The sequence below is a fragment of the Onychomys torridus genome, chromosome 22 (assembly GCF_903995425.1).
Source record: "Onychomys torridus chromosome 22, mOncTor1.1, whole genome shotgun sequence".
In the NCBI taxonomy this organism is placed as follows: Eukaryota; Metazoa; Chordata; class Mammalia; order Rodentia; family Cricetidae; genus Onychomys; species Onychomys torridus.
In genome coordinates, this window is record NC_050464.1 from 23529076 (window position 1) to 23545400 (window position 16325).

Here is a 16325-nt window from a genome sequence, read left to right on the forward strand (position 1 = left end):
CTTGTTATCTACTTCTTCTATCTTAAATTAACCCATTTCTGTTAGTCTATACTTTGCCACATGGCTTGTGGCTTACCAGTGTCTTTACATGTTGCTTCTCATGGCGGCGGCTGGCGGTGTCTCCTTAGCTTTCTACTTCCCAGAATTGCGATATCCACAGCACGCCACCACCGCTTGGCTGTTCAGGATTTTTAATGGCTAGTGCACAACCTGAGGAAGCTACAAAACATGTAATTGTGCACTGCTTGAAGTGTTTTTCGAATATGGGTATACCAAAAGTTATTAAAAGTGATAATGGTTCTGAATATAGTAGTAAGGCATTTCAACAATTTTGTACCCAATGGGAAATCGTACATAAAACAGGCATTCCTTTAATCCTCAGGGACAAGGTATTGTGGAAAGGGCTCATAGCAGTCTTAAAATACAACTTCAAAAAATAAAAAGAGAAAAGGAAGAAATTTACCCTCAACCGCCACATAATGCACTAAATCATGCTCTTTTTGTTCTGAACTTTTAAAATGTAGATGTCCGTGAGCAGTCTGCCGCAGATAGATTTTGGCACAGTGGCACTCAAGCGACTTTTGCCCAAGTGAAATGGAAAGATCCCTGTTTGGGATTATGGAAGGGTCACAATCTTGTTTTTTTGTTTTGTTTTGTTTTTCGAGACAGGGTTTCTCTGTGTAGCTTTGCGCCTTTCCTGGAACTCACTTGGTAGCTCAGGCTGGGCTCGAACTCAGAGATCCGCCTGGCTCTGCTGGGATTAAAGGCATGTGCCACCACCGTCCGGCCGGATCCTGTTTTAATATGGGGTCGAGGACATGTTTGTGTTTTTTCACAAGAGGAGAATGAAGTTCGGTGGTTACTGGAGCGTCTGGTAAGGAGCGTGGAACTAAGGAAGTTCCGCTCCAATGACGTTCCTATAAAGAACCAGAATGGAAGTGGCTCTATTAGTGTTTCTGAGGTTTTGTCACTGGAAATAGAGTTCGGAGCTGTGCTGCTTTTGGCTTTACTAGGTCCTTTAGAAAACTACTTTATATCACCTAATAGCTGTGCAGTATTTTGCAAAGAGCTTTACAGCAGCTAAATACGGTAATTTCACCCTCAGGGTGAAGTGAAGTTTTTTGGTAGAACAAACCAAAAGTACTGCTGCAGTAGAAATGTTTGTCTGAATTGAAGCACTTAGGGGAGCTATTATGAATCTGGGCGAAGGGACAGCCTCTAGTTAAAAACTGTTTACCAGTGACAGTGCAACTCTACTGGTTCAGGAACGCAACTTTGGGGTGCGGCTTCGTCCTGAGAATGTTACAGTCCCCTAGCAACTAGTATCACAATTCTATAACGACACTCCCTAAATCCCAGTGTTGTATAGCAAAGCTGACTATAAACTCTAAACTTTAGAAATGATGTATGTACTTCCTGTCTAGTTAAGAGAATCTTTCTAATAGAGATAGTGATAATAATTAAGAGTAAGAAGTAGAAAAAGATGAAAATAAAATGTGAGTTTGTAGAAATTATTCTGTTTTGTTAGATCTCTGTTAAGAAATCTTCAGGCGTTTGCTAAGTTAAATATATGCTAATGGTAGTCCTATATAAGTTTGTTAAATAGATCTATAGAGTTCCTTTAAGAATCCAAGCAAGCACAAGAAGTATCTAAGGTAGTCTTAAAACATGTAGTAATTAGCTTGTAAGAAGTAAAAATGCTAGTTGTAAATGTAAGTATAAATAAGAAATAAGAAGATGGAATGAATATAAGAAGTATAAGACACGTGTGTGTTTGAACTAAATTGTTAACTGCAAAAAGTTTTGGTTGTAAAACGTCTCTTCATATTTGGAAGTGAAAGCCTGATACCAGAATTTACTTTTTTTTTTTTAACTTTTTGAATTGAAATAATGAGATAAAACTACAAAAAGATTTTGGTTATGGATTTCTTCATATTTGGAAGGCAAGTACCAGAATTTATCATTTGAATTTTGGGACTTAAGAAATGAAATGAACAATAGTGATTTCATTGCAATAGGATAATTTTAAATTTACTTATAGTAATAACCTGGGAACTGTTTTCTGGAATTTGTGTTGAAAGTGGAACTGTTTAAATGAAGAAATTTATTGTTTCTACCCAGACTAAAGATGCAATTTTGTGTATGCATATATGCTTTATTAAATGGTGATTCATGAATTGTTTTATGGAACTGTTTATGTAAAATTGAATTACTTTATGGAACTGATTTTGTGTTACAAATGGAACTGTTTAAATGGAAAAGTTTGGGTTTTCTAACTAGGTGAGATTTTATTAAAAAAATTTGTAAAGAAGATGGAAAATAATATTCCTTAGTGTCTACTTAATTTAAAATATATTGAGTGGATTAATGTCATGTTAGTAAGAAATGCAAATGGGGTATATTAAGAGACTACTTTTAAAGTGTAAAGAGTTTTATTAAGAAATTGCTTTTGGATGTTTTGCTAAAAATTTTCAAAGTGTTAATGGTTAGATTGAAAATATTGCTTTTCTGGGGCTGGAGAGATGGCTCAGAGGTTAAGAACACTGGCTGCTCTACCAGAGGTCCTGAGTTCAGTTCCCAGCAACCACATGGCGGCTCACAACCATCTGTAATGCAGATCTGGCTCCCTCTTCTGGCCTGCAGGGATACATGCAAATGGAACACATATGTATACATCATAAATAAATAAATCTTTAAAAAAATATTGCTTTTCAATATGGGTTTGTAGGAATTGTATGAGTTTGGGTTTTCTTCTAGGTTTGAGATTGTTTTTTAAAAATTATAAAGAAAAGGAGGAGTTATGAGTGAATGAAGGTTGAATGTATGTTTGCAGAAATTATGTTTAACCTATTGATATTAATGCACTCTGGTTTTGTGGAGTTAAGGAAATATTTAAGTTTGATGTGAATACATCAGTTTTTCCTATGTTCTGTTAGCAAGAAAATTCAAATGATTAGGACTTAAAGTTGTGAGACTGAGAAAATTGTTAACTATATATAGCACCATTTATGTGAATTCAAATGGTTCTGTAAAGAGTTTGAGTTGTAACATTGGGGGAATTGTGACTATGTATAGCAATCTTTGTTAACCTGTTAATGCTAATGATGAAGGGATTCTTTAAGTTTGCGATTGCATTAAGTTTTGGTTTAGAAAGGCTTGAGGCAGCTAAGACTGCTGAGGTCACCTTGGACCTAATTCAAAAACGAAATGCCATCTATATCATCCTCTACTCCCATACTGGGAGGTATAACAGCTATGGAGATTGCTGTAAGCTATTAATGAGTTTTTTTTTATATATTAAGAAAGGGGGGGGGGTTTGGGGATTTAGCTCAGTGGTAGAGCACTTGCCTAGCAGGCACAAGACCCTGAGTTCGATCCTCAGCTCAAAAAAAAGGGGGGGGGGCTTTGGGAGTCCGTTTTCGGTTCCTCGTGGCTTTACCCAGCAGGTCCGCATAGAGGATGATTAGGGCCACGGGCCTGAGTGCAGGTGTCTGAGATGGTCTGCACTTGGCTGTGCTGGGGGAGGAGGTCTTTTGCTCCACCTCTTGGCGTCTCTATAAATACCCTGGGGCAGAGACAGTCGGGGACCGTTGGAATAGGTTCCAGGCCCTCTCGAAGTTGTCCTGTATTTTTTTTTTATCTGTTTATCTTCGCACTATAAATCCTTCTATCTAATGTTTGCTGCTGCTCACACTCAAAACTCTGGGGAGTTGTGGGGTTGGTGGGTAAATGCCCCATAATCATGTAAATGTCACTTCCCCCAAAATAGTTTCTCTCTCTCCTTCTCTCCCTCTGTCTCTTTCACTCACACACACACACACACACACACACACACACACACACACACACACTTTGTGCGTATTTGTGACAGGGCCTCTCACTGTATGTAGTCCAGGCTATCCTCAAACTCATGGCAATCCCTCCTTGCAGCCGCCCTCATGTAGGAATTGCAGGCTTGAGCTCTTGTGCCTGATTATTATTATTATTATTATTATTATTATTATTATTATTATTATATTTTAGTGTGTGTGTGTGTGTGTCTTGTTTTAGACGGGGTATCTTGTAGCTCAGGCTGGCTTCAGAGTCATGGTGTAGAGGAGGAGGACCTTGAAGGTTTTAGCTCCCTGCCTCCACTTCCTGAGCGCTGGGACTATAGACATCGGGGTTGGGGATTTAGCTCAGTGGTAGAACACTTGCCTAGCAAGCACAAGGCTCTGGGTTCGGTCCTCAGCTCAAAAAAAAAAAAAAAAAAAAAAAAAAAAAAGGAAGACCCTGTCCAGTGGTTCTGGGTAAGAGGAGGCGGGGAGCTGCCTCTCTACAGCTTGTACTGTTGATGCTCAAAGGATGCAGTGTTCATTTTCTTTTTTTAAATGTACATTGGTGTTTCACCTGCATTTATGTCTGTGTTAGACCCCTGGAACTAGAGCTGCAGACAGTTGTGAGCTGCCATGTGGGTGCTGGGAATTGAACCCCAGTCCTCTGGAAGAGCAGCTGGTGCTCTTAACCACGGAGCCATTTCTGGCTGCAGCCCGATGGATGCAGTTTTCTAACAAGCAGAATTTGAGCATGTTAATATAGTAAAAGGAGCATCTTGTTCCTTTGAGTGGGAAGAAGAAGGCTGAGGGAATCCCATACAACGGTAGACCCAACTGAGGCAGGCAGGCAGACATGAGTCTTGTTGGGGCAGGGCCTCCTTAAGAGCGGGTGGGCCCTGTGTTTCTTGCACACAGCCTTGATTTCTTAACTTCTCTGAGCCGGGATCTTGCTGGGTAGCCCAGTCTGGCCTCAGATTTGGGGTCATTTGTTTTCAGCTCTTAAGGTGGTTGAACTTGGGAGAACAGAGCCTGAAACATGAGGCAGACTGAAGTCTCACTCACTAGCCAACTTTACTCAGAGCATCAGGCAGTTTATTCTCTGAAGGCTGAGAAGAATCATCTGAGTGTACAATCACAGGGACAAGACACACGTGGCAAAACCAGGGTCTTTCGTCGAGGGATATAATAACAGCAGCAAGCAATAGAGTCTAATTTGGAGTCAACTCTTATCCCCTCCACCTGGCAGGGGCACAGATCCCATTCCAAGAACAATTTCATGTCTTGAAGGAACTGAGGTCCCAAGACTCTTTGTTTTCTTGGAGCAATGGAATTCCCCTGGAACGACTCATTCCCAGGCTGTGTTCCAACAGTAATGCTCTTGCCTGAGGGTTATGTGCGTCAGTCACCAGACCCAGTGTACTTACATATTTATCTAAACCGGGCCTCACTATGCAGTTCAGGCTGCTTTCAAACTCTCAACCCCCTGCTTCCCCCTGGATCTCTGTGGTAATGCAGCCGTGGTATTTATGCGTTTCTTTTCTGGCTCTGCTTTTCATTTACTTAGCATTAGACCATTTAGACTGTGTATTTGTCCCTTCTCTGCCATTTTGTTGTGGAGTTTCATCAGTTCTTTAGTCCAGTGCTCTTCTCCACCCCAACCCCCCAATACTGGTGATTGTTCTAGGCAAGTGCTCTACCACTGAGCTGTATCAGGTGTCCCCCCCCCCCCCCCCGCCCCAGACAGGGTTTCTGTGTAGCTTTGTGCCTTTCCTGGAACTCACTTGGTAGCCCAGGCTGGCCTCGAACTCACAGAGATCCACCTGGCTCTGCCTCCCGAGTGCTGGAACTAAAGGCGAGCGCCACCACCGCCTGGCTGTATCCAGTTTTGAAGGAGGGTCTACTAAATTGCCTAGGCTTGTCTTGATCTTGCCATTCTCTGCTTCAGCCTCCTGAGTGCTGGATTACAGGTGTCTCCCACCACCTGTGGCTCTGGGCCCTAGTGGTTCTCCACATGTGGATCATGACCCCAAGACCACCAGCGGGCACCTATTTCCAATGGGCTTAGGAACTGAGACGCGGCTCCTCTATCCATCTCCAGACGAGTCCGCACGAATGAATTCCAGAAACTGTATTAAAGGCTGCAGTATTAGGAAGGTTGAGAAACACTGTTAGCGGGTAATTTTCTTTTCCTGAGACAGGTTCTCGATGTGTAGCCTTGGCTGGCCTGCAACTCAACGATGTAGACCACTTGGCTGGCCTTTGTGCACTTTCAGGCCCACATTCCTCATCACAAGAGTCCTCCGGAAGCCTCATTAAAAATTTTAAATTCAACTTATAAGTTACACTTATGTGTTCGTGCATGTGTGCGGGCACCTGGACCATGTCAAGCATGTGAAGGCTGGAGGAAAAACCTCTGCTCTTTCCGTTCACCATGTGGGTCCCAGGAATGGAACTCGGGTTGTCAGGCTTGGTGGGAAGGGGGCTAGAGTGTAGGTGTGCACCATCAGGAAGTTCGTCCCTGCAACCTTGAGCTAGCCAGGTCAGTACTCCACCAGCGAGCTACACCTCAAGCCCAAGAAACTAATACAAACCATACACCAGTGTGCATATCCACTTCTCAAGTATTTTGCAGATGCTTGGAGCTGGAGACCCGACTGGTCTGAGAGGTGCCAGTCATGTGCCGAGAAGACCACACAGCTCCACCAGAGCCAAACAGCCTAAAACCGCAGTTCTCAACTTGTGGGTCCCGGCCCCATAGGGGAGTCTTAGGAAGTGAGACGCCGATTCTCTATCCTCTCCAGGCGGGTCTGCCCACATACAGGTACCCGGAATTGTATTAGAGGGTTGCAGCATTAGGAATCAGTGTTCCGAAAGAATTTTCCCTTCCGTCCCAATCCTGGCACCAACCAAGAGTTTTCCTTAAAAAACCATCCCACCTTTCTGTACAAGGTTTAGGTTTTAAGATCAGTCTTCCCTGACACCCCCCCCCCCCACACACACACACACACGGTCTCTCTGTGTAGCCCAGGCTGTCCTGGAACTCACAGAGATCCACCTTCCTCTGCCTCTGGATTGAAGGTATGCGCCACCACTGCTCGGTAGGATTAGTCTTTTTGTTTTGAGACAGGGTTTCTCTGTGTAGCTTTGTGCCTTTCCTGGAACTCGCTTTGGAGACCAGGCTGGCCTCGAACTCACAGGGATCCTCCTGCCTCTGCCTCCCAAGTGCTGGGATGAAAGGCATGCGCCACCACCGCCTGGCATAGGTTTAGTCTTTTAAAGTCAGTTTCCTAGCCCTTCATTTTATTCTACCCTGTTCTCTACACCAATGCTATTTACGTTTGCAATCAAATAACATCATTTTCCTTGAAAAACTTTAAACAATCTATTGTCCTATTCTCTGAAGTCTACCTCTGTTCAAAATGTACCAGCAATTCTCTTCTGCTTTAAGAACTCCTGGTTATGTTAAAAAGTTTGTTTGCATATATGCCTGTGCACCACATGCATGCAGTGCTCATGGAGGCCAGAAGAGGGCGCCAGATCCTCGGGAATTGGACCTAACAGTTTTTCAAAAGCAGCCAGCGTTTCTAACCACTGAACCATCTCTCCAGCCACACTGGTCTTTACACTTCTTCCTCTGTTTGAAATGTCCTCTTCATACCCCTTATTGACTGGGCTGCCGACTTCAAAATTTAGGTCTAGCACTGTTCTCATTTCTCCCAGTAAGTTAACTGGTCTCTCGCCATTTACCCCCCATGGGCCTTATTTGTCCTAAGGGCACCTATGCATCCCTCCCCACTGTGAGCCTGATGACCCATCACTGTGCTCATCACTGATACCTTCTAGTAAGCTATGCCTGGCGGCATACCTCTGTTCATCCCAGGGACCCAGGAGCTTGAGGTAGGATGACTGTAAATTTCAGGCACATCTGGGCTATAAACTGAGACACTATCTCCAAACAACAAAACAAACAAAAACCAAAGAAACACACATAAATCATACACATCAGCTGAAATTGAAATATACCCTAAGTTTCTTTTTAGGAGTTAGAAAAAACTGAAATTCATAGGCCAAAGTTTCTGCAATAAAACAAAACTAAGTTATAGCACTTAATGCGTGTGCGTGTATGTGTGCGCGCGCGAGCGCGCGTGATTGCCAGTTTTCACACTAACGAAGGTCAACCCAGAAACTTCCACCTCAAATGCATATAATTCTACAACTTCCTGGGCACGGTGGCTCACACCTGTAATCCCAGCACTCAGGAAACCGACAAGGAGGATTGCTGTGAGTTTGAGGCCAGCCTGGATTGAAATGTGAGACCCCGTGTCAAGCAAAACAACTCCCCAAACAATGAGTGCTACAACTGTTTATCAGATCTTAAGACCTCATGTAGCCTAGGATGTAAATGACTCTGAATCTTATAAATTTTATTTTCTACATGTTAATGCTATTCTTATAAACACAGCTCAACTGGACAAAGTTCCCCACTTGGGAACTGGTGAAATCAGAGGAAAAAAATTAAGTTCACTTTGAATATAAGCTGTTAAAACTTGGTGCCAGGGGTTGGGGATTTAGCTCAGTGGTAGAGAGCTTGCCAAGGCCCTGGGTTCGACCCTCAGCTCCACATACATACAAAAAAATACAAACAAAACAAAACAAAACAAAAAACAAACAAAAGAACTTGGTGCCAGCAGGATGGCGGCTCTGGGTAAAGGTACTAACTAGCCATGCAAACCTGACAATTTGAGTGTGATCCCTGGAAACCATGTAAAAGTGGAAGGAGAGAGCCGGCGGTGGTGGCACACGCCTTTAATCCCAGCACTCGGGAGGCAGAGCCAGGCGGATCTCTTTGAGTTCGAGGCCAGCCTGGGCTACCAAGTGAGCTCCAGGAAAGGTGCAAAACTACACAGAGAAACCCTGTCTCGAAAAACTAAAAGTGGAAGGAGAGAACTGATTCTACAAAGTTGTCCTCTGCCCGGTGTGCTGTGGTACATGTGTACTCACATGCACACACCATGGACACACATACAATAAATTAAAAAAAAAACACTATTAAAAGTATGGAGTGTAGCCTTATGTATTCTTTTTGTTTGCTAGTTTTGTTTTTTCCGAGACAGGGTTTCTCTGGTGTCACCTTGGCTGTCCTGGAACTCATGCTATAGACCAGGCTGGCCTCAAACTCACAGAGATCTGCCTGCCTCTGCCTCCCGGGTGCTGGGACTAAAGGCGTGTGCCACCATGGTTGGGCACCTTATGTGTTCTTATCAAAAGGTTTTCTTCTTTCAAAATAAAGGTACCAAGTCTAAGATTTCTGCGAACAAAAACCACAGCAAAACAAACAAAACAAAGCATAGGCCAGCGAGCTTGGAACATATTGTTTTGGAACAAAACAATGTGGTGTACAACGTAATCTGAAAGTATGTTCAGTGCCGAGAATCTGAAACACAACACCAACCTCTGGAACACTGTCAGTACTTTGCTCCATTTACTTTGACTATTTTGTTAATGTCACAAGAAAAACTGGACAGTGAGTAATGGAAGTCATAGAGGGGCCACACAGACAGAAATCCCTTGGGCTCCTTCTTCCCTAGGTGGAAGAGACCTTGAGTTCTTCCAGAGTCTTGCTTAGGTTAGTGGGTTCTGAATTGAGTGGACTCTCTAGGTAGGTGGTTCCTGCACAGGGCTTCCCTGTGATTGGGTCGATAACTTGGCCGACTTTGAAAATGATCTCAGCCAGTTCATGTTTCACGTGCTTGGATCGCGCGACGGGCAAAGCTCTGAGGAGCACGATGTCCCCCACGCTGCACTGCTGAAGGGCGTCGTGAGCAAAGTAGGTCTTCCGTTTGTTGAAGTACTGTTGAGAGAAGGAGGGGGACAAATCGGTAACTCCCATCTGTGAGCTGGAGGTGCAAAAAGAACACGGAGAAACGATGCACAGGAAACCAGCCAGCTTGGCAACGGAAGGAGAAATACGTTTGGAAGTTTCTGGTACAACGAATGATTAGCTGCTTAATTTTTGGAAATCAGCAATGACTTTCCCAGAGACATTTCTGAGCTATGGAAGTCACTCCTTTAAACCTTTAAGTTAAGGTTTAACTTTACCCTGGCCCTAAATCAATGATTATCTGTCTCTATATTGACCCTTCCACTGAGGACTTCACTCCAGCCTATAAACCCACAGCTCTCTCCACTAGCTGTGGGAGTCACGGAACCACTCCAAGCTCAATTTTTTCCACCACAAAAGGAGGCTCTAAAGTTATTAAGACAATTAAACATTATAATGAGATTGCATGGTGGTGGCGGCGGCGGCGGTACAGGCCTGTAATCCCAGCACTCAGGAGGCAGAGGCTGGAGGATCTCTGTGAGTTCGAGGCCAGCCTGGTCTACAGAGTAAATTCTAAGACAGCCAGGGATACACAGAGAAACCCTGTCTCAAAAACAATAATAAAACAACAACAACAAAAACAACCAAAAACAAACAAACAAACAAAACCAAAAAGGGTTGCCCAATCCTGTTTCTGCTTGAGCGGCTGAGCTGACAGCCCTGTGCCACCTGTGCTACTGTTCTTGATTTTTCATTTTGCCGTTTTTAGTGCCCTTGTTTTGTATCACAGTACAGGTGTGGAGGTCAGAGGACAACAACAGGAGTCAGTTCTCTCCTGCAATGTGGGTCCTGCTCAAAATCAGGTTGTCAGGCTTGGTGGCAAGCGCTTTTTACCAATGAGCCATCTTGCCCGCCTGTTTTTGACCGTAGATAATGAACAGCATTCCTAACTGCCTAGAAGTCAAACCTGAACACAGAAACAACCCTTGGCACCTGCCCCTGAAGCCTACCTCTCCCCATTCCATTCCCGCTGCTGCCCATTTAGTTCAGGTCCTTATTGTTTCTACACTGAACTTTTGCCAGGAAAAAAAAAATTCCCTTACCCATTCCCTTACTCTGGTCCTTATCTCTATCTTTGTCTCAGTATCCCCTTTATTTAAAGGATCAAATCAAAACACAGTGGCTTGCTGGGTACAGCAGTGCACACTTCCGGTAAGGCAGGTGGCTCTCTGTAGGTTCAAAGCCAGACTGGTCTACATAAGAATTGTAAGAGAGCCAGGGATACATAGAGAGACCCTTTCTCAAATGAAACAGAATGACAAACCACACCGATCCTCAATAGTCCTTGAAGTCATTAAACTAGGATACCACCCCCTGGCCCCAACTTGTGGAACCACTTGCTTTTTCTGTATAAGGCCATGCCCTATCACAGCAAAAAGTACCACAAACCGGGTGGTATGGTGCATGCCTTTAGTCCCTGGGGGGAGAGAGGCAGGCAGATATCTGTGAGTTCGAGGCCAGCCTAGTCTACAAAGCTAGTTCCAGGACAGCCAGGGCTACACAGAGAAACCTTGTCTTGAAAAGCGCCCCCCCCCCCCAAAAAAAAAAAACAAAACAAAACTACTACCACAAACTATTCATCATAGTTGGAATGACTTCTTGTCATCTGGTCTAGGAATAAAATCTTACTGGAGGGTCAGCTCAAATGTCTCTTTACTGAGATGTTCTCTTACGGCAATCTGGGAGGAAAGAGTGAAGTGTCTTGTTCTCTGTTCCCATACTGTTTTGCCCAGCAAATGACTACAGAATGAACCTAAATAAACTGTGTGTTCCTGAAACCCTCTTATGAACCAGATCATAGCCACAGCCCAGCAGTGTCTAGATCACCGCAGAGGTCCAATGTATCCTTTATCAACAGGGAAATGCTTTTCTGCTCTGACTCTAGAAGACATAACTGATCAATGCCACTCTAAAGCAGGTGTTGAGCCTTACCTTTAGCAAGTAGGGATCCAAAACAAGCCTGGTGGCTCTTACTTTAGCAGTTTTTACCATTGCTGTCCCAATCACCTTCCCCACGACCCATTTGGCATGGACGGATGAGCGGACTATTGACATTATGGGTCTCTGAGCACCTAAAATTAAATTTAAAAAATTCAAAGCTTAACATTGTTAGGACAGTCTTGCCTCTTCCTCATCATCCATCTAACAAACCAATGGCTCTGCCTCTTCTCCCTGAAGACTACCTTTCTCCAATGTAGCCCAGGCTAACCTTGAACTGGGAAAGCCTCCTACATTAGCTTCCCCTGAGTTGGGCTGGAGAGATGGCCAAGCAGCTAAACACTAGCTGCTCTTTCAGAGGACCTGTGTTTAGTTCCCAGCACCCATGTGGTGGCTCAAACCTTTGTAGCACCAGTTCAGGGGATCTTCTGAAATTACACACAGGCTGGTGCCATACCACTCCATGCTAAACTTTTAATATTCTGATGGCAAGCACTTACCAAGTGTTTGTTTGTTTTGTGTAGCTCTGGCTGTTCTGGAACTGGCTTTGTAGACTGGGCTGGCCTCCAACTCATAGAGATCCACTTGCCTCTGCCTTCCAAGTCCTAGGATTAAAGGCTTGTGCCACCACCACCTGGCAAATCAGGTGACTTTTGTCAGGAGCAGTGCCCATGTTCAGAAATCATTTTTGCTACCTTTCTTATCTGTAAAGCGTTTACAAAGCAGTAAATGAATCTCACTAACTCTTCAATTCCCTATTCGGAAAGTGAGGAAAAACATGGCTTACTCACAAGTATTTTGAGGAACTATGAGAGTGTGCAATCACACAAATAAACTGGCCACATTGGAGTCCCTCTCTCCAAATGGGTCAGGAGACAGAGAGTAAATCAGTAATTCAGGCAACAGCCCCAGTGAGTCTCCAAGCCAATCATCTGGGAAACTCCGCTGCTGCCGCTCACAGATTCTCTACAGAACAAAGCGACTCTACTTACAGGTGCCTCATAGATCACCAGAAGATAAGTCACCTTATTTACCCTTTACTCACGACTGCCTTCTATGTTCTGTAACCATTTACAAACACCACGTCCTTGCCACTTGAATGGTGTCCTTTCTTGGAACCGGTCCCTGCTTAGGGAGTTTCTCTTTCTAATAAACGGTGTTGTTTGAAGCGCTCAACTCCCGAGTCTGCGGGATTTATTCCTTGTCGTTAAAGGGGTACGATCTCGAGGTCACAGCACCCATTGCAGCTCGCTGCCTGTCTTTATTACAGCCTGCTACCATACACACAAGGGCTCGCAGCCCGGCTAAGCCCTGTAAGACCTCGGCCGGGCAGCCAGCTTCCTGGACAGGGACAAAGAGACTTTGACTCGAAGCTACTCTAGGAATCAGTTGCTACCGAAACCACCGCGCCTCGAGAAGACTAACAGGAGACGCAGCACTGCTGACCCTGCAAACCCAGACCTGGAACCCTCGCTCACCTCCGGATTCTACTACTTGGACCCAGGCGGGCGAAGCATGGGGCGCAGCGTGATGCCGTCACACGGTGTGCTAGCTTCGCCCCGCCCCTTTCACTCCCCGCCAGTCCTATAAGCCTTGGGCGGGGCTAAGGGTAAGAGACCCCGCCCAGTCTATTTGAATCAGCATCTCGGGCGGAAGTCTTCCGTGTTAGGAGTGTCCCGCTTATACTGTCCCTACAGGCGTTGCGACGGGTGTGCAAGAGGTTCCTGCCTTTTCTTAGTCCGTTTTATTTGCTGCTCTTTTGATTTCCTAGGAATCGATTGGACACGTCAAATCAAAGGACCTTGCATTCGTCAGACAGACAACTTTTCTTCTTCTTCTTTCTCTCTCTCTCTTTTTTTTAAACAATCTCACACTGCACACCTGGCTAGCCTCCACCTTTCCAGTGTTGGAATTACAGGCATTATCTACAATAGTTCCTTCTTCTTCTAATTCTTCTTCTTCTTCTTCTTCTTCTTCTTCTTCTTCTTCTTCTTCTTCTTCTTCTTCTTCTTCTTCTTCTTCTTCTCCTTCTCCTTCTCCTTCTCCTTCTCCTTCTCCTTCTCCTTCTCCTTCTCCTCCTCCACCTCCTCCTCCTCCTCCTCCTCCTCCTCCTCCTCCTCCTCCTCCTCCTCCTCCTCCTCCTCCTCCTCCTCCTCCTCCTCCTCCTCCTCCTCTTCTTCTTCTTCTTCTTCTTCTTCTTCTTCTTCTTCTTCTTCTTCTTCTTCTTTCCGAGACAGGGTTTCACTGTGTAGCCCTGGCTGTCCTGGAACTCACTCTGTAGACCAGGCTGGCCTTGAATTCAAGGGATTCTCCTGCCTCTGCATCCCAAGTGTTGGAATTAAAGGCATGCACCACCACTGCCTGGCCCAAAATAATTTCTAATGTTCTGCTGCACAGTGTAACATTTGCATAGATCAAAGTAGCAGATATAGGTGATTTTGAATGTTTTTAAGGCGATGATGTGGTAAATGGATGGATGGATATGTAATTACCCTGATATAACTGTATGCGTCATCTGTATCTCTTAAATAAGTATAATGTGCATGTCAAGATTTTCAAGTTAATATTAAAAAGTGGGCATGGTGGCACATGTCTGTAATCTCAGCATTCAAAGTCCAATATGGACAGCAGTGAATTTGAGGCCAGTCTGGGCTACATAGTGACAGTTGGTGTCAGATACACACAAACATATATGCATACACAGTGCTGAGGATGCAGTTCAGTTGATAAAATATTTACCTATCCTGCTGAAAGCCCTGCCTTGGATCCCAGCACTACATAAACATCATGTGCTGTTGCATACAATCTCAGCACTTAAGAAGTGAAGCCAGGAGGACCAGGAGTTCAAGATCATCCTTGGCTATATGGTGAGTTTGAAACCAGCCTAAGCTGCCAGACTTTTTCATAAACAAAGAAAGAAAGAAAGAAACAAATAAATAGATCTGGAAGATGAAAGAGATTCAGGTGTGAGAATATGCTTTTTATGCCACTCCTAAAGGAGTCAGATGATTTCTTGCAGGTTAAGCTTTCTCAAAGAGAAGACTAGGGATATAGTAGGCAAATTGTGAAGAGGAACAGCCTATTGGAAAAGCCTATCTGCGGGTCAAAGAGGGACATTCTTGACTACTGAGCTATCTTTACACCTGGTGTTGGAAGACTTGAAAAATAAAAACCCATCCAAAACATAGAGCTAGAATTGTGGCTAAATGGCCGAGGGCTTTTCTAGCATGCACCATGATCTGGAAACAATCCCCAGTATTACAGTAACAACAATGAAACAAGGCATCAATCTGTCCAACCCATTTATTTCTTAGCAAACATTTATGGAACACATATTCCCAGAATCTGTGCTAGGCATTGTAGGGAAAAGACAAATAAAAGAGGAGCCTCACCCACAAAAGGGCCACAGTCTAATGGAACAGTATTCTAGCAGTCGGGAGCCAAGGAATACCACAAAGTCACTGTAAGTGTAGCAGCTTACAGCCTTGCTCCAGGGAAAGGTTTTCCCCAATATAAGACTGTCCTGGCAGGGGAGGGTTTCCCCAGTGAAGTAGTTACAGTTTTGTCCAGGTGCCCTGGAGTGTAGCAACTCTGCTCCCCTAGGGGAAGGTTTCCCCAGGGAAAAGTGTTACAGTTCTGCTCCACTCTGCTTCGTTCAGCCCAGGCTCCGTCTCTGCTCCAGGGAAAGATCTCATCCAAACTTCATTCAAGAGATTTATTGGGAGGGAGGAATCCAGGAGAGTGGCTGCTTTGCCAGAGTGGAAAAAGGCAGCAGCAAACTGAACAGGGCAAATGAGTACAAAGTTCTTATGAGAACTTCCACCTCATCAGTGCAAACGTTGTGAGCAGAGGGGGGTGTTCTATTTAGTTTTGTGCAGTTAAGGGTGTTATGTGTATGGAGCTTACATAAGGAATTTCAGCTCACATTGGGAGTCAGTTTCTTTCGGTTTTGGACAATCTAACACTTCTGTTAGTGCTTGGGAGTGTTCAAGGTCATGGCTTAGATTCAAGATTACTAGGAAAGCATCAATGCTAGCTGAGGTGGTCGTCAAGGCATGCTAGGATTTCTTTTTGTGTCAGCACATAGAAGAAAGTAGGAGGAACTAGAGGACCCTATGGAGGGACATGGGATGTGGCGAGAACATCTGAAGCAGGAAGGAGATTGTGTAGAGGGGCAATGGAGTGTAAAATGGTGAACAAGAATCAGGCACTTGGCCAGAACCAAAGCTATGCAGGGACTGGTCTCTCTGAGGTGGCATTTCTTGTCCTCTATACGATGGGGAGCCTTTGAATATACAAGCAATTTTGCAGGTAGAGTGCGTTTGTGATTGTGTTTCTGAGGCAAGGTTTAATTACGTATCCTAAGCTGCCCTCACACTCACAGGGATCTTATTGTCTCCACCTCTGGAGTGTCTGGCTTACAGGTAGGAGCTATCATGCATTGCTGGTTATTGTAAAATTTAAAATGTATTCTTTTATATAATTTATTTGTATTTTATGTGCATTGGTGTTTTGCCTACATGTCTGTCTGTGTGAGGGTGTCAGAAGCCCTGGAAGTGGAGATACAGAAAGTTGTGAGCTGCCATGTGGGTGCTCGGGATTGGACCTGGATCCTCTGGAAGAGCAATCAGTGCTCTTAACTGCTGAGCCGTCTCTCTAGCACTTAAAATGTTTGTTTGTTGTTAGTTTCT

General features: G+C 44.4%; 1 protein-coding gene across 2 annotated transcripts; it reads right to left on the minus strand.

Annotated features, from left to right (window-relative positions):
- Positions 1 to 9172: 9172 nt before the first annotated feature.
- Positions 9173 to 13180, minus strand: Mrps17 (mitochondrial ribosomal protein S17). 2 transcript variants are annotated; one of them, XM_036172211.1, is made up of 3 exons: positions 13113 to 13180; positions 11629 to 11768; positions 9173 to 9666 (listed from the first exon to the last, which is right to left on the minus strand). In XM_036172211.1, exons 2-3 carry the CDS (start codon positions 11749 to 11751, stop codon positions 9400 to 9402), a joined length of 390 nt encoding a protein of 129 aa, XP_036028104.1. In that variant the 5' UTR covers positions 11752 to 11768; positions 13113 to 13180; the 3' UTR covers positions 9173 to 9399. The 2 variants fall into 2 exon arrangements, with proteins under 2 accessions (XP_036028104.1, XP_036028103.1); XM_036172210.1 differs by lacking the exon at positions 13113 to 13180 and adding an exon at positions 12135 to 12159.
- Positions 13181 to 16325: the final 3145 nt, after the last annotated feature.